At 44.6% G+C, this 20,175-nt stretch overlaps 1 protein-coding gene across 1 annotated transcript in view; it reads right to left on the bottom strand.

Annotated features, from left to right (window-relative positions):
* LOC117223057 (protein groucho) overlaps positions 1–20,175 on the bottom strand; it is a 187,182-nt gene that overhangs the window by 115,517 nt on the left and 51,490 nt on the right. Inside the window, exon 3 of the mRNA XM_033475166.2 lies at positions 11,635–11,698. Within this exon, the coding sequence (XP_033331057.1) occupies positions 11,635–11,698 (64 nt within the window). The remainder of the gene's footprint in view (positions 1–11,634; positions 11,699–20,175) is intronic.

Raw genomic sequence — 20,175 nt, 5'->3', positions numbered from 1 at the left:
AAAATTACGACCGAGTCTACCAGCATTTTAACGCTGAACTTACCGAGAGCCGGTCAAAATTACTGCTTCCACGTATCTGATTTTAAAGTTTTTTTGAATCGATATCTTAATGCAAGCATACGTTACGATCAAAATGATGAAAAGTCTAAATACATTCGATTCTTTAACTCCCGCTAGGTTTGGACAACGTACGGTTTTCAGGCTGCTCGAAACGTACAGCAAAATCAAATTAAAATATAATCAAAATAATAATAATAATAATAATAATAATAATAATAAATATTAGATCGATAGATTTTTGTACGACGACGCAGCACATACTAATTGGAAACACGTTCGTTTGAATTTCCTTTTGATTAGTGCATCGTTTCGGAACTAATTCGGCGTCGTCCGGTGCAAAGGAAAGCTTGAAAAGATTATTCGTTTGTTTTTTCGTTAGCTTCCAATTTATCGGAACGAAAGTCCCGGACGATCCAATACTTTCACGAAGGCAGTGATAATCCACGGAGCCCTGCTTTTAGTAGCGCGCGCGTGCGATTCATTTGAAATATAAATCGGCACAATTCGTCCGCGCGGAATCCCTTACTTAAAAAATTGTGAATCGAACCGAGAATGGCGTGGAATCCCATCGACGACCCTCGAATCGCAATCCCTTTGGCTCTGCGAGCGAGTCGACGCTTTCATTCTCGAATAAACGACCGATATCGATCGCGATCGGTATCTCTGGCGTGACGAGATACGCAAGACTAATGGACCCTCGCTCTCTCGGCCGCCTCGTCCCTTTCACGAGCTCTTATCCCCCTTTTTATCTTTCTCCGGATGGAGCGGACCCTGTTGCGAACACACCCTTACGTTAAAGGGGCCTACCAGCCGTGTATAACTTGTAAATTTTGCCCTCGATTTCGCCTCTGCTTGATTTAATCTAGAAAAACACTCGAAAACTGGACCGATGCGTGTCCCCCGCGCCCCTCCGTTCCCAACCCTCGAGGAATCCGCCGTTGAAGATCATCGGGTTGCGCCCTGCTTTGACATTAGCATAGCGGAGGTTGGATAATGGACCGCATCGGACACGTGAAATCGATTGCAACGCGGACTTGGGCAATGTTCGAGTTAATAAATATTTATCTAAGTTAATTAATGAATTCTTTTTAGCCGAACATTTTTTATTCGAACAATAATTGCCTATTTATTATTCGTCGTAAATTATTCTATCCATTTATTCGATCAGAGAAAATTGTTGGAATAATAATGCAAATCGATTTGTAAATCAAATCGACCATTTTTCGTATGAATTCTTAATACATTTTTATTCGAATGAAATCTTATTCGGGTAAATTATCATCTAGAATAAATTTTTATTCGATTGCATACTTATTCTATAATGTCGAATACGATTTTATTCTGTAGTCTTTATCTCTCGTCTAGTAAATTTGATAATTTTATTAATTAATCGATTTTGAAATACTCCAAAGGAATTCGGCACATTAATTCCATAAGATTTCGCCCAATTTCGTCGTAACAGAATTTTCTTCGCAAATCGAAACGATGACCGAAAGAATTATCGTGCAAAAATTCGGCACAGAAATTGCAAAACTACGAACCTGCATGAGAATTGATACCTTCTACAAAACGGTGTAAAAGCAAGGAAACTTGTATTAAAACTTGACACGTGACATAGAATCAGTGTCCAGATTAAGCCTGATTCGCCAATAGCAGGTATTTTTTTCTCCATCAGCTAAATCCGATTCCAAGCAAAATTCTCAGCCGATCGCCATCGGCAACGTTAAAATGTTTATTTCCCACGATGCATGGTTGTTTGATCCAGATGTCGTTGCAGATTAGGCTATCCTCGTTCGAAACGGTCGAACGGTTGCAACGCATAAAAATCAGCTGTCCGGTGATCATCGAGGCTTTCACGCGTACGCAAACATCCGAGTTTTCCCGAACATTTTGCAGTTCCATCGCGCACGAGCGGTTTTCGCGTTTCATTCTGGTTTCTATACACGTGTTTACCATGGCCATAATCAAACAGGCGTGGCTCGAACCTCGCCAGCGCGAAGAAGGGAAAACAAGAGCAATCGTTAACCAATGAAGCTTTCTGAGAATCATCCGCGCGACTCTCCCTATAATTACATCGGTGGTCCCGGAGCTATGGATTACGCGGCGTAATGTGTTCGCAATTACGGTAAATTATAAGCGATCGTTTCCTATTCTCTAACAATTAACTAATAATCTTCAAAGGACTGCGGGCAAACCGAAACTAACCTCATCAAAGCGAATTGCTTTTGGATTCCGAGTACGGGGGCGAGCTAGAACGGGCCAATTTCAGGCCGGAAGGTGCACGTTCTCGCGTGTTGCAACGATTTCATAAACCCGCGGCACTAGACGCTGGACACGACGTTAGCGGTGTTAACGACCCGAACTGTGGTCGTTCACGGCGCGCGATTCTATTAACTCATCGCCGTATCCTGCCGCGAAAATTTCGCGGTAATCCCTACGACGACGCCTCGGACGCATAAAATCCTGGACCGTTGGAATTTAATGGGGTACTCCCGGGTGACCATCAAACCCCTTAACTCAGCGCCAAGCTTTTTCGTCCGGCGTAACCGCCGGTATAAAATTCGAGACTGTGCTCCGACCCGTCTTTTATCTAGTCCAAACACCGCGTTAATATGGAACTCATTCGCCCTCGTAAAGAAGATCGTCCGCCGTCCGTCTGCCTTGGATATCCAACGTTACGAATTTTTAATGTACGATGGGTCCTCCTGTTCGTTTCGTTTCACTTGTTGTTATTGGGTCTTTGCGCAAAATATATATTGAAAAGATTTGAAGAAAGAAGGAGTAAATCGAACTTTATAGAATCGAAATTCCGTCCGGGTTTGCAGAGATGTTTTCGTTAATTGTTTGGACAAGAAAACTTGGAACATTTTAGAACAACTTAGAAATATTTTAACAGTCGAGGACGTAACAAAATAATCATTTTTACAACTTTCTCTGCTTATCTTCTTTATTTGCTTCGAATAGCTTATAGTACGTGTATGTATAATTTTAAATAAAATATTAGCAAATATTAATAATTCACCGAAACTCTTCTTTATGAAATCATATACGATTTAAAAAGTAGTTAAAAGTGTCCAGGCTTCGGCCGGGAAATATGTGTAGATGGCAACTCTATGCACACATAATATAACAGTGTTCTATGTAATCTGTTCATTTTTTTATATTTCGTATATTTTAGGCACTTGTGACAAAAGCGAATACATACTCTGCGGCAGTAAAATGAATAATAAAATTTAATGGCATTGATTTTCAAATTATTGACGTTATTAATCCCTGCATTACGATTTATTTTCAAAGAAACATGCGTGCGCAGACGATTTAATATAACGCAAAATAGAACTACAGTATTTCTATTTTTATTGAATATAGTCATCAAAATATTGGCACTATTTCATTTGTAATAGAAAAGATTAATAGAGCAATGCTAACATTAAATAAAAATTGGAAACTATGCTTCTCAAGTTGCAATGAAATCAACACAAAAATAATTCTTTTATATTCATGATAATTTCTTTCTTAACAGTTAGAAGAAGAAATTTATTTAGAACATATACGAAAGAAAGAAATTTCTATTTGGTTTCTGCTTCTTGAGCGGAATAAGCGCAGAGACGCGTCTGGTTTTCGCGAAGAAAAAGGACGACGGAGCTTTTCGACCCGGCATCGATGAATAAACAACGAAGCGGTCGGTCGCAACTGCAGCTAGTCAGAAGCATCAGGAGTCAATGCACCGCGTGGCAGAAACTGCACCGGACGACGCGCTTCAAGGCGATCTCTTCCGCGCGGTTCTCGCTCGTAAAAGTTCACGAGCTCGACAATTACATGAAAGAGCCATAAAAGCGTAATGCCCCGTGGCCAGGCAATATCATCGTATAACGACGTCGTACGAGCATCCTCCTTGCGAGCAACGCCGCAGAACGCGCGCGTTTAACTTCGTATCGGGAACAAAATCCGCGCCGCGCGTCTGTGCGGGAATCATCGGGTTCGACGGATCGGGGCCCGGTCGGTTCGCGAAACGCCTGGAAAACTTGTCGCGCTGGGCTGATGGGAGCAAGCAGCCGGGTGGATAGAGAGAGCTTTTCCGCGCGGAAAAATCACGAATCCTCCGGTTTATGTACTCGCGGAATATAAAATACGCCAGGCACTTGCTCGCGGTGTGCGAACACGAAAGCGTTTTAAAGCGGCCGAAAGCGGCACCGGCTGGAAAACGAAGGCAATTTCCGCGGGAAAAACAGCAGAACAGGACGCCGAACGGAGAATTAAGCAAGACATTTGCGTTCCGAGCGTCGCCGTTTATTTCGCCTTTATTTTTTTCTCTTCCATTTTACGGCGCCACCTAACGAGTATCGATTCGATTCCGGAGTTAATTAAGGTTACATCCCGTAGGAACGAGAAGAAGCACGATAATGCTCCTTCGCTGGAGTCGCATTTCGATTCGAGCGGTCGCCCCCCGGCTTAGCGAGATGTAAACTCGACTATTAGATTCTTGAACACGGTTATTCGCTTTAATATTTGGACACCAACGATGCTTGTTTAAATTTAACGGCGCTCGCGTCTTCGCCGAATTATTAAAATATCCACTCGCTTGCTTTTTGCTGCGTTAACTTATTTTTTTATAGCTGGCAGAAACGTAAACGGTTTTTACGTGTCGCATTGTTTTATCGCGCGACGAATATTAACTCTTCGCACTCGAAGCTATTTTAATCGTAAACCTAAAATAATTTTTCTGACTTACAGTATATCCATTTGATATAACAAAGTGCATTTTATGCATATGAAATTGAGCCTCGTGGTGACTCGTAGTTACACTTTTAACCATTTTTTAAACCTAAACTTTGTTAATATAAAAATTATCTTGGAACGTGATGTAACAATTTCAGTGGTGCCTCAGAGTCACCAATCGAGTGCAAAGGGTTAAACGAAACGAATCCGAGCCGAAAACGTTGTGGAACGTCGAACGTTAAAACGCTCGTCAGCGAAGATCACGTCCAACCTTCGTTCTTCTTCCATCGAAACGCAGTCTTTTGCCAAGTTTAATCCTTTGACGTACAATGACGTCTGGGAGACGTCGTTTTCCTTTCACGTGCCATGGTAGACTTTGACGTCTTCGATACCTCAAGAACTGTCTACGGCGGGCATCGTGCAGTATACAGAGCGTCCCAAAAGTCACTCGTCGCCGCTTCACATTGCTGCTTCGATTAGAGAAAATTATTGAAAATGCGGCGGGAAATTTTCCCACACCGATGTAACCTGCTCGTTTGCTTACGCGTCTGTTTTTTATTTATGCAAATCGATGCGACAGCTTTTGTCTGGAACGCGACTTGCTAATGTCGAAAAAGCTGGAAAATGAGGTTACGAACTCATTGTTCCGAATGATGTATTCATATTGGAAAATACTCTGTTTTATACAGAGTGTCCTGTAATTAATTAATTACTGAGATGATTCGAAGTAACTTTTTCCTTAGCGAAAATGCACTCGGCGGCTTCGTTTGCCAGTTATTAACGAAAAACAGTGACCAATGAGAGGCGAGCTTGGCAGGCGCGAGGCGGCCCAGCCAATGAAAGGCGAGCTCGCCTAGCGCTAGGCGGCCCTAAGCTTCCACCGCTGGTTGGCTCGGCTAGCGCGAGGCGGCCGAGCTCGCCTCTCATTGGTCGCTGTTTTTCGTTAATAACTCGTAAACGAAACCGCGGATTAAATTTTCGCCAAGGACAAAAGTTACTTCAAATGACCTCAGGAATCTCCCCTTTCCGGATGTTAACATAATTATGGGACACCATGTACAAATCTTTCGAATGACTCTTTCATAAAATTCCTCCAAATGACGCTTTCATATTCTTGAACTTTCTATTGCTGCAAATCGCAAAAGTTGAAGTTCAAGAAGATATAAGAAAACTGATACGGTTCTGTGAGATGAATCTTCCGTAAAAAAAAACTGTAGCGAAATTGTATATAAAAATTAACATTATCGTTGCTCTTTTCTGTTACATTAAAGAATCGCAGTATATTTTGTGCCCTAGAAATATAAATAAATATATGTATGAAAGCCCGATAGAAAAGAGTCTACGGTTTGTTTAAAAAAGGATCGAAAAGAGTGTCTAGAAAAAACGCGCGTCCAAACCGGAATACATATCCCCTTAAGATACTCCGGCCTCGTTAACGATCAGGCCCTATCTAGATTCCAGCCGAATCGTTCGAACGATGACCAGAACCGATTCATTAGGAGCTCGCGTTTACGAGCGACTCGATACTACGTCCGTACGGATGCATATGTTCGACAAGTGTACCTGTTGCTGCGGCGAATCGGAGCCAATACAATAAATTCTTGTTGCGTCGATGATTAATCATGGGTGACAAAACGATGTAATATGACACAGTCTCGGTAATAATAAATGACCGAGCGTGCGTGCGCGCGCGCGCGGTCTTCGATTCGAGTCGAGTTCCATCGGCCGGACCCCGGTCGAGCGATCGACCCGTATTTTTCTCGCGATTCATCGCCACGCCGCGAGTGACAAACTAATCGAATGGCGATTGGACCCGGAGGGGGCGGCGGTGCAGGAAGGGGAGGAGCGAAAGATTTTTTCAAACGAGCCACGATTGGACGGCTTCATAGAAAACGGCAGATGGACGATACACGACGAGAGACGGCGCTGGACGTTTGCCGGCTACGAATTGAAATGCAACGCATAAAACGAGCCGCGCGGATCGTGCGAGGAATCGCAGGGAAAAAGAACGATCGTCTCGGAAGAAGATCGATCAATCGGCGGGCAGACAGCGTCGAGCGTCCGTACGCGCGTTCGTACACGAGCGTCGCGATCGGCCGATTAATCTTCGTGGTGCGTGAATCGACGGAAGTGCCACGTCCACGCAACCGGCTCGCCGTGCATTTTGTATGAAGTCATTTGCATCGAACGCGGCCACGAAGTGTGGCCTATAAATTACCGGCGCGTCCACGATAACTGCACCGCGACCGAAAGACAATAAACTCTAACGATCGGCCGATGCCTTCTGTTTTGTCCTCTTTTCATTCCGGGTCGCGGGCCGAACAAAGATCTTTATTTTCTTCGCGTTACGTTCCCTTTTGTTTCTTTCCGTTCGTTCGACTTCGACGGTCCCCCGCTCGTATGCAGCCTGAACGAGAACCGCGGACGTTGTTACGATGCAAATCGTATATATACGTAGATAAAAATGCCCGAAGAAGGAACATGGAAATGCAAACGTAAAATCGCGTCATTGGACTTTGGGTTCACGGAATTTTTATCACGAGTCGGAGGAGAACAAGGTCCGAGGAAGCTCGCGCGTGCAAAAAAAAAAAGAGAAGTCGCATACTTGACACGGCTGACCAGCTATTTTTACCATGGATACGTTTGAAATTCAAATTTTTTGGGGAATTAGATGAGAACGATGGACATGCACGCTTCGGAAAACAACGTAGAATTTTTCAGAATGTAGCCTTCGGCCCGAAGCCGAAGGCTTATCTTAACGTTTCATTGTCGAACTTGTAAACCGTAATCGCGACAAATTTTACGAGCCATTCGAGGCAAATAACGAATCGGTAAACTGTACGATTCCGAAGGACAATGGATCGAATTTTTATTTCGCGTGCTGTCCCTGCGAGAAGGTTTCGCCGCCGTGTTTTACGACACACTTCTGTGGGCCGGTTGCGACAGAAGGAAACTAATAAATTGATAACGAAAACTACGCGGCCGTCTTTTCATGTGTCCGAGCAAACCTTTTAACTTTCCTTAGGGTAAAACACGGTCAAAGAACCCTGCATCGTTAAAAACACGTTACTTTCGGTTTATGACTTCGGTGTGAATAGGCTTATGAGTTTATGCGCGGCCATAAATGCTCGGTGACAGTTTCGTCAGCGTAGAGCCGAACTATGTATTAGCCGGCTATACGGTAGCTCTAAAAGTTTTAAGTAACAAGAATTAAAGAAGCAATTTTTTACGATCGCTTCAGTCATTCCGTTTATGGACGATCCTGCTAAAAATAAATTCCGATTCGAGATACACACCAATGAATAATTTACCATCCGATTATCACGCCGACCATTTATACCTTACATTTTGTGCATCGCGTGGACTTCGGGCTTGGAAAATCTTTCGGCGAACGGTCTTTGCATCTATTACGGTTAAAAGGACACCATGGCGAGTATATTGTGATTAATCATTTTTAACACTGGATCTACGGAGCACAAACTACAGCTGTTTTATATTACTTTATAAAAAGAACAATAAGACATTTATTCTGATTTTTAACACATAAATTGAATAAATAACTGACAAATGTATCTTTACGATACGAATAATCGTAAATTAAGACGGGTTCTATCTAGTGTCAATATCGATAGTGCCAGCAAATGAAGCCAAATGTATTTCAATATTATATGATTTATTGCAACTTCTGAACGTTACAGTAAGCATATTGGCTTATACAACGTTTATATTTTTATTTATACAGAATTCTCTTTCGCTTAGCACCCAGGTTTCTTCTTTTAACCTGCCCCCTTATAACAGCTTTCTGGACACACATTGGCTTTAAAAAAATTATTCTATTCCGCCAGCAAACCGAATTAAATAGTAGGCTACCGTAACGCAACTATCAAGCTTAATTGCTTCGGTTTCGTCCGAAGAATACAGTAGAATAAAAGTCCTTCGCGATACTTTTGCATTACGGTTCTAAACAACTATTTTTCGAACCCTCTCAAGCCCTGCTTCGAAGCAATTCTTTCATTCCGTCGTCCAATCAAATTAAACGGAACGCTGTCGAAACCTCGAAAATCGATCGCCCAACCGTTTTCGATTCGGTACGAATATCGTTTGCGACAAAACAGACGTTCGAACATGAAACTCCGGCTGGATCCCAGACGAGAAAAGACGATTTCTAAAGTTCGAGCCCGCGCCCACGCATCCGCAGAGGCGGGTAAAGCTCGACGATTTTGCGGGCTTATGCTTCATTTAATCGTGATCGGCGGAAAGGGGTCCCCGCGCGACCCGCCGCGGCGGATGCGCGGCGTGTAAATTCAAAGGCGGCTTTTCACGCGACCCGCGACCTTCTCCATAGCAGTCGGATGCGACTTGAGTCGTTTTATACCGGCGCGCGGCGTTGTATCTCTTGCTAATGAAGACGCATACACCGGTGACGTTGCGCCGCAATAATGAAGATCTACGGGCGAAAGTAAGCCGCGGCATCGCTGCCAGCCATGTATACACGGGCAAGTATACGGCCGCGCGAGCGCACACGCGCGCCACAGGGAAAGCCGCGCGCGCGCGCGTGTGTGTGTGTGTGTGTGTGTGTGTGTGTGTGTGTGTGTGTTGGCACCGGGTACGACTGAAAAGGAGATGGTAGCGCGACCACGAAGAAATACGCGCGAAGAACCCGCTCGGCGGGTCGGATGAATGGCTGATGGTCCGTGGAAGAGGAGGTTGCGCGGCGCGCCGGGTCTCGCTGGAAGAACGTCCGCTAGAAGCGGATTCTCACGCGTCGCCTTTTTACCGGGATCTATGAATTATCGCCTACGCCGCGATTCAAACATTCCCGTTCCGTCGCAATCAACAGATTAAAACCGAGCTACTGTATTTAAATTGAGCGCGCCGTTTAGGGAGCCCGCGTGCTGATTTAGTGGCCGATCGAGGAAATTAAATAGCTTGTCGCTGGGAGACACGAGTTACTCGAGGGATCGGTGTAACCAGTTATCTTTTTTTCTTCTTTTTCTTTCGGATGCCGTCGAACAGGCTCGTACACTCCGCGACAAAAAGACGGCACCGCCTCGAGAATCCGATGTTCCCGACATTCGGAGATAACGTATGTACTCTTTCTTGGAACTTGTGCATTTTTGTTACGGAACGAACTACAGAAATGTCTGCCAAACTGACGCTCGGATTGTGCACGAAAATGGACAATTTGGGAAGAGGAGATACGATTATTCGAGCCTTGCGGCACGTTTTCATAGATGTTGACAATTCGTGACTATAAAAGTGAACCGCAAGGATCGAACAATCGTATCTCCTCTTCCCAAATAGTCCATTTTTCTGGACAATCTGAGCGTCAATGAGAGAGACATTACTGTACATCGAAAACGAAAAGTGAAAGAAATAGTCCGTTCCTTTAGATAAACGAAACAGGAACGAAAAACCAGTGCGATAATACGATGGCACGTGTACAAGGAAAACGCGAATCCGTGCTTGAGACGATAACATAAACTACATAACATTATTCTTAATTCTTTGCAAAGCCTACTTTAGTTTGCAAAACAGTTCGGACGTAAATTTTTTCCATTTTTGGTCAATATGTATTTCGAAATCTTTTAAATCCAAAGGCACTGACGGTTGTGCCTAACTATTTTCATTTATATCGAAGAATAAGAACGAAAGAAATTATACTTTATTTTCGAAATGATGCTTTACCCATTTCGTAAACGTATGCTTTGCGCAAACGCACACTTGTATTATCCCGATGAAATGTAAAATATTCCCCGGGAATTGTGCGTCCGGATTTATTTAACGTCCATCGAGCGTACGTAAATCTTGTTGTTCATAGTTTCCCTAACGTCGTCATTTGTTGCACTGGTTTCTTGTTCTATTTTTGTTCGTACAAACAAACGGACCGTTTCGTTACACTGTTCGTTCGCGATGCAGTTTATTTCGCAATAAAACACGTATAAACACAACGAAAGAGTACATTTATTATCTCGAAACGATGAAAACATTGGATTTTCCGTGGCGTGCCTTTCTTTTTGTCACGGAGTGTAGACCGTTTGGAATTTCAATCTTGACTTCTTGCGTCGCGTTTCGAGGATCCGGAAATTCCGTGGTCGGCGAAACGATCGTAAAGAACGGAATAATTTCGATCGATGGATCTTCGCGCCGATGGCGCGATCCGCCGACTGGACTCGTAAATGTCGGAATTACGAAGATATACTACAATATGTATAAACACGTAGCAAGCTGTGCGAGATGTTTCCGAGCGTGTCGCCTCGATCTCTAAGCAGAAGCCCGCGGGAAATGGCTTCTCCTCCGGCGTCTAGAAAAACGAGGCGAAATATCCGAAGCAAAATACCGAGTGCAACGAAGTATTTTTTAATAGGTTGCGGATACGAGTTCCCACCATCTGTCCCGTTCGAGTCGCGTTTCCAGAACAGCCTTACAAGAAAATATTTTTTAACGATCAATTAAGACGCCGCGCGGATCCTTCTCCCAGCAATAAAAGAATCAATTACTAGCGGGCTTTCATCGTGTGCGGATCGCTCGGGAATCAGGTTTCAGGAAATGTGGTTTATTAACGAGTACATTTTTTCCGATTCCTTTCTAACTTCTCCGTAAAAGGTAATGCCCCGCGGTCGGTACAATATCTCGTGGCACAAATTCAGTTCTTCTTTCACGATCGACGACCCTTTTTACGGCGAGATCGTTGCAATTTATCGCGGCGGAGGTATATCGAGAAAGATGGCCTCCTCCGTGCAAAATCTTTCGTACGCGCGGGACAAAGAAAAAAGGAAAGATCGTTCGAAAGACGCGAAAACGGAGAGACGCATTTTTATTTTATTTACTAAAGGTATTCGATCGTTGACTCACCATGACGTAGTGACGCTGCATCTCCGTCTTCTCCTGGGCGAGTTTCTCCAGCTCCAACTTAATACTGCGCAAAACAAACAGAAAAACACATGTGTGAGCGAAACATTAGCGAGCGGAGCCCCGGTCTGGGAAAATCGTTGGAATTTCAATCATGGGAACCGGTAATCGTCGTCTTAAAACGGTAAGAATTCGGTGAAAGCTAAAAACTTGTCGGCGTCTACTTTGATATCGACTTCGCTAATTTATTATCTCGGCGATCGAAGTTCGAGATATCAAAGAGCTGTGTAATTTAAAATCCACCGTTTCGTAGACTTTACGAACGACGATGCTCGAAATATTTTCTCTGCCAGTTACATAAAATATACGACGGTCAGTTTCTCGCGAACCGTACGTTAACAGTTAACCGTGCGATCATTCGGATAACAGAGACGGACGACGCGAAAAATTCCGACACAGCGCGTTCGTTTCGAATAATCGTTCGCGCGGAACGGTTTTACCAAACTGTTCCATCTTCGGTAACAATCGAATGATCGCATTTTACGGGTCAATCGGTTCGTCGATGCGAATCGGGACACTTGGCGTGCATCAGGATCCGTGACGGGTAAGGAACGTGATCGCGTGTGAAACCGGCTCATTGCGTCGTTAACGTCCGCGATCTATCGGCGTTTAACTCTTTTCCGGTGCTCTCTCTCTCTCTCTCTCTCTCTCTCTCTCTCTCTCTCTCTCGCGAGACCGATTTTCCGCTTGAGTCGCGCCCCTGGATCGAGAATCGAGCGACGAGGGGGCGGCGCACGGCCAACCCATTAAAAACACACAATTAGTGCAGCCGCAAAAAAACATCGATAATAGTTGTTGCACGCTGACCACGGCACTTGAAAATCGTGTACAGGTGTCCGGCCTCCACCGATTTCTATCTGTCGCTCTATCAGCGCGACGAGACTCTGAACGCACCGCAAAAAACTACCGGAAGCAACGCGATTGCGTGAACACGCTCCAAAATCGAAGAACGTTCGCTCGCATATCGATCCATTAGCGATGCGAAGCAGCGACGTGCATGCAGATTTTGTGCATCGACTCCATTTTCTACGAATCAGCGCCTGAAAGTTCACGTTTCATCTGTATTCGATGTAACAGGTCAAAACGCTCATCGTTATAATTATTTTCATTAACGATGATAACATCGTGAATTTTTATGCAAAGTAAAAATTCTTTGCATCAATTGCCAGGAGCAGAAACTGTATAGAAAGTTTTTCTTTTTTCTCGATAGTTTTAATAGGTTCAAAATAATACATTGACATTTTTAAATTCTTAGTCTTTCAGCTATTTTGAAACGCAACTACTCGGTTTTGCCATAAATACATCAAATTCGCGGTCCGATTACCGTACCGCGGATTTTATGCATTTATGATAAAAATGGACTAGATGAGATACCAAAGTTTGTGCATGTTAGAAAGATTGAAAAATATTGTTACCTTTTTCTGAATTTATTAAAATTATTAAATGGAGAAATGCGGAGATTTTTCAAGCGCAAGACGAACACAGATATTAACGAAGTTAATATAAGTTGTTAAATCTCGTTATGTTCAAAGAAGCAACCAATGAATCTATGACGTTCGTTAACGCGAATATCGTCAATTTGTCTGTATAATTTTTTCGTCGATGATTTTCACGATTTTGATCGATTATTCCCTGCCAAGAGTTACTTAGATTATTAGAAGAGTTACGGCACTAACTTCCGGATCGTTTTTAAATGTTCAATCGACCAGCAGGCAACATAAGCGGATTAATTTTTCAACGAGCAACGAAAAAAGCACCGTGATTATAAATAAATAACAAGAGATTCGGGCGCGGGTTTCGCGGTGCAAAAGCGTCGACACGGGCCGAAACGACGTCGAAACCGGACAATCGCGCGTCAGCGATCGAGCGACGACACTTTTTCCCCGGCCGGAGGGAGCGAGTGATCGATCTTTATCGTAGGGAATTATTGTCGCGTCCATTCCGAGTAATAGAGCGTTAAATGGAAAATTAATTCCCATCGATCCGGCGACACGGCGATTCGCCGCGTAACGTACGCGTTTCTCCCCTTTTACGATGGCAGTAATTTTTTAACGACACCGAGAGACCGCGTCATATTTTTGTTTACCGGCCTGACAACGAAATAGACTCCGGGAACGGCGCGCCGTCCCGGCAAAATTGCATCCAGCGCCTCTAATAAATATGTGCTCGTAATAGTTGACTGCGCGGCGTAACTTCGTATGCAAAACGGGCCCGCGCGCGTATCGGTGGCCGCGTGTACGCGTTCCGCGCTTTTTCCGTGCACTCCGTTACGCGTTTCCATCCGCGTTTCCCGGTGTTTTACGAACGAGCAGAAACGGTCCCGGCATCCAGATAATTCTTTCCCGACTTTTCCAACGTTACAACACCAATTACGCAAGAATTATGTCTCCGGACACCTTGTTTTTCATCTCGCCCGCTTTCGGATCCGAGCGGCCCCGACGCGGCTCTCTCTCTCTCTCTCTCTCTCTCTCTCTCTCTCTCTCTCTTCATCCTGTCGCGAAATGGAAAGCGAATGCAGCGCGATTCATTAACACCGCGATTTTGAGAACGGCCTACTCACCATTCACTTTAAAAGCTGGCCGAGCCTGCTGAATCACGATCACCTGGATCCGTGTTCTTTGAGACCGCGGCGAAATTTTTTCGAGTCTGACGAACGAATCGCTCTGGCTACCAATTATCGAACACCGGGTTAATGTGAACACGTGAACGTGCAATTAGCGTCTACGCTATAATTTCTTTCACTGCTACGTCGAATAAAACGTCTTCGTTCTTAATCGTTTTCCTGATGGAACGAGACAATTTTTGTTCGCCGCACGACTTCGTTCGCCGAAATTCCTAGATTCTGGCAACAGAAGAATCAAACCTTTTGCTTCCATTTAGGAGAACGAAATTTAGCGGATTATGTGTTATGGATTTATACGACTCGTTATGCAAGAGTTTGAATGTTAAAATAGTTCGCTTCTATAAAGTAACGCGTCGCTTGTCAAAAATGTAAAACGCGAAAGATTTTAGGAATCACGGATTTCGTTCGAAATTACAGGTAGGCTGCGGGTCTTTACGCAAAATAGAAACCAACTTTCGCGAAGATTTTTCCGCGACAGAGGGAGGAAATTTTAAATAACAATTTTCGTTCGCCGATTCGCGCGTTTCAGCCGCAATTAAGCAGAGTTCTCCTTCGCTCCTTTGGCATTGGCTGGCTGGCTCTAAAGTGGAAGTCTTACCGCGGAAGACGCAGGCACTGCAGTCAGACGTTTTCACGGTGGAACGAGCAGTTTCGCGGAATCTATATTTTCAGGTGAGCGAGGGAAACTCGGAGACGGGTCGCGGATTGATATTCCATTCTGTAAACAGCGGAGATTGAAATAACCGAGGCCGGAGAGAGACGCTTAAGCGGAATTTATTCCGATCGGTCGATAAGGTTTGCACAACCGGTGCGTCATGACAAATTTATTGCGCGATACGGAATTAATTTAAATGTCAATTAACAAATAGTGGTGGGTCGTCGGTTAAATATTAATTTCGATGCGCGGCGGCGAAACGCGGAGGGCGGCTTGTAATCCCGAAACTGCGGCCTGTGCAAACGGGCCCGCCCCCCGTGCCTTTTTTCCCCTCCCGCGGCTCGCCGTCACGTAACGCGTATTCTGTATTTTTTTTACCGGCTAGTTTCTCGCACTTCAATTTAAGGCTGCACAAGGGGAACAAGAACGCGGCATTAATATTCACCAGCCCTCCGGAGAACGAGCAGCCTTTGTTTGCCCCCCCCCCGTTCCTTCCTCCTCCTCCACGATCCGCGTCGACGTCGACGCCGACGTCGCGACGTTAAATTAAAACGCGGCTCGCACGAGAACGAAAGCAACGAAGAATAACCGAGAGACGGTTAATACGCGACCACCGTCTTCACGGAACAATGGGAACGATTTTTCAGAATCGCCGCCGAAGATTTTCTAGCTGACGATCGAACCTGATCGATCGAACCGCATAAAACAATTTTAAAATTAATGACACACTTTTGTGAAAACTTTTACTTTGAATTACCTTTGGTAGTGTAAAAATATTAAAACGGCACGAGGAATAAACGATGAAGTTGCTATAAACTAACTTAACCCAAAATGATCTTAACAATTCGGTCGGTAAACGATGCGCTTGTTGATAAACGATAACGCTGTTTATTTCTCGAAATGAGGAAAACACGACTGAAACCGCTAACGATATCCCCAACCCCACTCATTTATAGATGCCACAAATTGATAAATACCGTTGTTTACTCGTTGGTCAAAATTTTAACAAATTATCGGATGCTTTACTCTTCGGTCTGAATAAAATATAAATTTGTATTGTCCATTCCTATCGGCGGGAATCACCTCTGAAAGCGTGTTCCATAAATATTCAGGTTTATCGAACGATCCTGGCTTCATTCTCGGCTGTGTTTTATGGTTCTGTGGAACGATCGATGCTCCTCCTAATCTAATGGAAAATTCACGGAGAAAGTTAATGGGAGCCCCGAACAAGGAAAAGCTATTGTTCCGCAAAAAAGGAACGCTTCCAATAATAACACATCGAAGCTCCAGATTATCAATCACGGAAACGTTTTGTGGATGGGGAGGACTTCGCACAGCAATTTCCATTCGTTACTGTAATTGGACGGGGCTCCGAAAGAAGGAGAGGACACTAAGGCGATTAACTAATCTCGCAGTCGCTTCGGGCGAAATTGAGTGCTACTGCGCGCGGCCCGTCGATGGAAATTGATAGGCAATTATTGTTCTCCGTTCGAGTCGGTCGAATCGGGGACGCGAGAATCCGACTAGCACCGGGGTTTCAACCTTTCCTTCTGCATCATTGTATAGGGCGAGCCATGTAATGAGACCAGGCGATTCGATTCCGTCCGGAACGGACGAAAATGAAAATCGAAAAATTGGATGGCGCGAGGAATCCTATTCTTCGGTGAACTTCCCGTTCACGTTTTTTGTTCGGACGAAACCATCAACTTTTCTCAAACATTTCTTGAAATAAAAATCATCCGGTTATATTTCAATCCTTTGAGCATTTCATTTCATTTCGGGAATGTGCATTTGTACTGATTAATTATATCGAAGCTGCGACAAGTGTATTCTTCTGGTTCTTTTTTTTCAATCATATTTTTGTATAAATATTTATTATACAATGATATTATTTTAAACAAAATTTCTTTTTCTTATTTTTAAGTATTTTCTCTTTGTGCAGATGTTTTCTTATTTCTTTTGTCCAAAGTATTCTAAAATATTGTTTACAGAAAGTCATCTCTCCATAACACGAGTATGTTACTCAACATAATCCACAATTGGCATTTTTACAATTATTGCAATCAAAATTACAGCAACGACCAATACTTTGTCGTTGTTGACTAAAAATAATCTGAAAGCATTGTTAAATTCCATCCATGTACAAGTTATCTTGTATTTTTCGTTAAATAAGAAATACTGTTCGCGAAACGTACTTAACGAGTTAGTTGGTAACATTGTTGTCACTTATTCTTTGCAATCTGTAACCACCGATCAAATTCGTACGTTTCCTACTGTAATATATGTTTTGAATAAAAAGAAAAAAGTGAGGAGTCAAAAATCAGTTATTTTGACTTAATCGGTAGTTGTAGCTTTGAAACGAAAACGAAAGAATTTCCGTGTTAAAAATTTCAATATTAACCATATAACAATTGCACTCGAGTGGCGACTCCGAGGCACCATTAAGGATCGTTATGCCACGTTTCAAAATAATTCTATGAATCAAATTTTTCTTATATTTAAAGAACTGTTGAAAGCGTAACTGTTGCACGAGTCACAAAATTCAATTGGATACGTTCAAAATGCATTATGTTATATAAAATAGAGATATCCTAGGTCAGAAGAACCACTTTAAATTTTGCGTTGATTTGGCTTCGAGTGCAAAGGGTTAAGAAAACTTAACTACGCGCAAGAATGTTCGCGATCGACCGACTATGGCACTGAGTCCAAGTCCCGTTGCGTTGAGTCACCCTGTACAGCTACTGGAAGCGATTCTCGCGTAAAGCAACGACCGAACCACGATCCGCACACCCGATAAGGATAACAAGATGCATTTTTGCCCCTTCCGGCGCGTCAGCTCGTTTAACAGCAGGCGAAGCTGAATTATTCGGTTAATCGTTAGCGGATTTCAGCGGCCGTGTAAGTAAGGAGAGAGGGCCGGAATCCGCTCGGATCCTGGCTCCGCGGCGTGGCGTCGGATCGCGGCTTCGTCACGATAAATTAGCGCGATATTAACGATCGGTCGGGCGATAATTCCGGTTGCGCAACCGACCGGGACCGGTCCATTAATTATTTGAGATTGACGCGCGGCAACGATTTACAAGGCGCTTTGCGGGACCCCATTCCTCGCTGAACGTTCCGAGACATAAACACGCGGAAACGTGCACCTGTTTCCTCGCCGAGCAGCCGCGAAAATTCTCCGTGGGTTCAGCCACTCTCAATTTGTAAGCGGCGAAATTTATAGCCCCCCCTCCCATCGCCGTTTTATCCGACCTCCTCTGTTTCTCCTACTCTTTCTCCTCCCGCTGTCCCCCCTCTAGTCGCCGGCCAACTAGAGTGGAGCTCGCGGGAACATTTACCCGAGCGTGCCGCGTTTGATAATAAAACTAACGCCGCTCTGCCACTTTCCGCATCATCGAGCGCATAATACAGACATAAAATGAATTATTCCGCGCGGTCGCGCTGTTTGCGCGGAAAACTTTCCGGGCTTGTGCAATCTTTCTTCCCGCGGAATTCTTGCGCGATATGTACCCGGCCACTGTAATCAACGGCCCGGGAAATAAATCACGCGTAAAAGGGGGCGAGGCGTGAATTTTGAATGCAATGATATTCGGCGGCGCCGTTGTTGCCGGAACGTTCCAGCGCGCTTTCCTTTTCGGCGCGCGGAATCCGGCCCGTATTTTCCGCGAATACAATTTAGCGACGGGATAAATACACGTTGTATAGAAAACAGCGTTTCGCGCGAACGTGTAATTTGCGGGATAAAGTGCCGTTTACCACGGGGAACCTTGCACGCGTTTCGCGCACGGCAAATAATTACGTCGTCTTGTTCGCGCCAACTATTATTTCAACGCGGCTTCGCGAGAAATTTCGACATTTACATTCCGGAAGTGTCCGAAAAAGATCTTCGAATTAGATCGAACATCTACAGGGTGTCCCAAAAATGTCTCGCAATCCGAAAGTGGCGGGTTCCTCGGATCATTTGAAGCAGTTTTTTCCTTTACAAAAATGTTCTCCGAGGCACCGTTAACGAGTTATAAACAAAAAACAGTGACCAATGAGGGGCGAGCTCGGCTGGCGCTAGGCGGCCGAGCCAACGGCGCTAGCGGTCGAGCGGCCGAATCCCAGTTCCGTTGATTGGCTCAGTCGCCTCGCGCCAGCCGAGCTCGCCTCACATTGGTCACTGTTTTTCGTTAATAACTCGTTAACGGTGCCTCGGGGAAAATTTTTGTAAAGGAAGAAGTTGCTTCAAATGATCCGAGGAACCCGCCATTTCCGGATTGCGAGACATTTTTGGGACAGCCTGTAGATTGGATTAATTACTATTGCTCGCAAGATAAATTCTTACATTCAAGATAATACGAAACTTTGACATTTAAGTTCCGAAGAAGATCCTCCGATAAGATCGAACATTTAGATTGGATCAATTGTAATTCTTTCGTGCAACATGAAACAACGCCTTATTTTCTTTTCTTTTAAATAGTTCGGCGGACAGGTGTAGCAGCGTCCAACCGTCGTGGTAATTGCAGGAATCGTCGCGGAGAACGAGAACTGAACAATTTTGTACAGCTCGATAAAGCTACGATAAACGCCGATGCGGCGAGTTTCGTCTAGAAAATCGATATTTCTCGCGAGGAAAAGAGAAACTGCCCGAGCGAGGGGCTCCGTTTAGAGGCGAAAATTACGGCCGTCCCGATGAAACTCAGCCGCGCGATCGAAGGTTAAGCATTTTCATCGGGAAGGCGTTCGCCGGGTGAATACTGCGACGAGATTCCGGCGGCGGACGAAAAATCGAGTTTGTTCACGGAAGAGTTGGTGCGCATAGAGTGCGAAATTGGCTACTTTCTGACCGTCCCGTGCGGATTGCGAACGCGTCGAAATGTCGCAGGCCGCTCACGTACGTCCCGTTTGTATTTATGCATGTATGTACACAAACCCCGCGGGGTCCCCCCCGATCTCTTTTCCACCCTCCGCGCCCCCGTGTCGCGCTGTGACACGAAACAGCAATTTAAGTTTCCGTCGACGGTAGAAATCGTGCGGCACGTGACGTCGCGAATTAACACGTTAAAGGGCCGGGACATAAATTAACGTGTCAAGCCGCCGATAGGGATCGTCGACCGTTCGCGCGCGGACCGGTGGAAACCGGCGAGGCATCGCACGAAGAAAGTTCTCTCTCCCTTATCGAGCAACTTTTCCTCGGGCCGGCGCGGCGCGGCGATTGCGTGCG

This window comes from Megalopta genalis, chromosome 4 (assembly GCF_051020955.1).
Source record: "Megalopta genalis isolate 19385.01 chromosome 4, iyMegGena1_principal, whole genome shotgun sequence".
NCBI lineage: Eukaryota > Metazoa > Arthropoda > Insecta > Hymenoptera > Halictidae > Megalopta > Megalopta genalis.
This window is presented reverse-complemented; position numbering and strand designations above follow the sequence as displayed.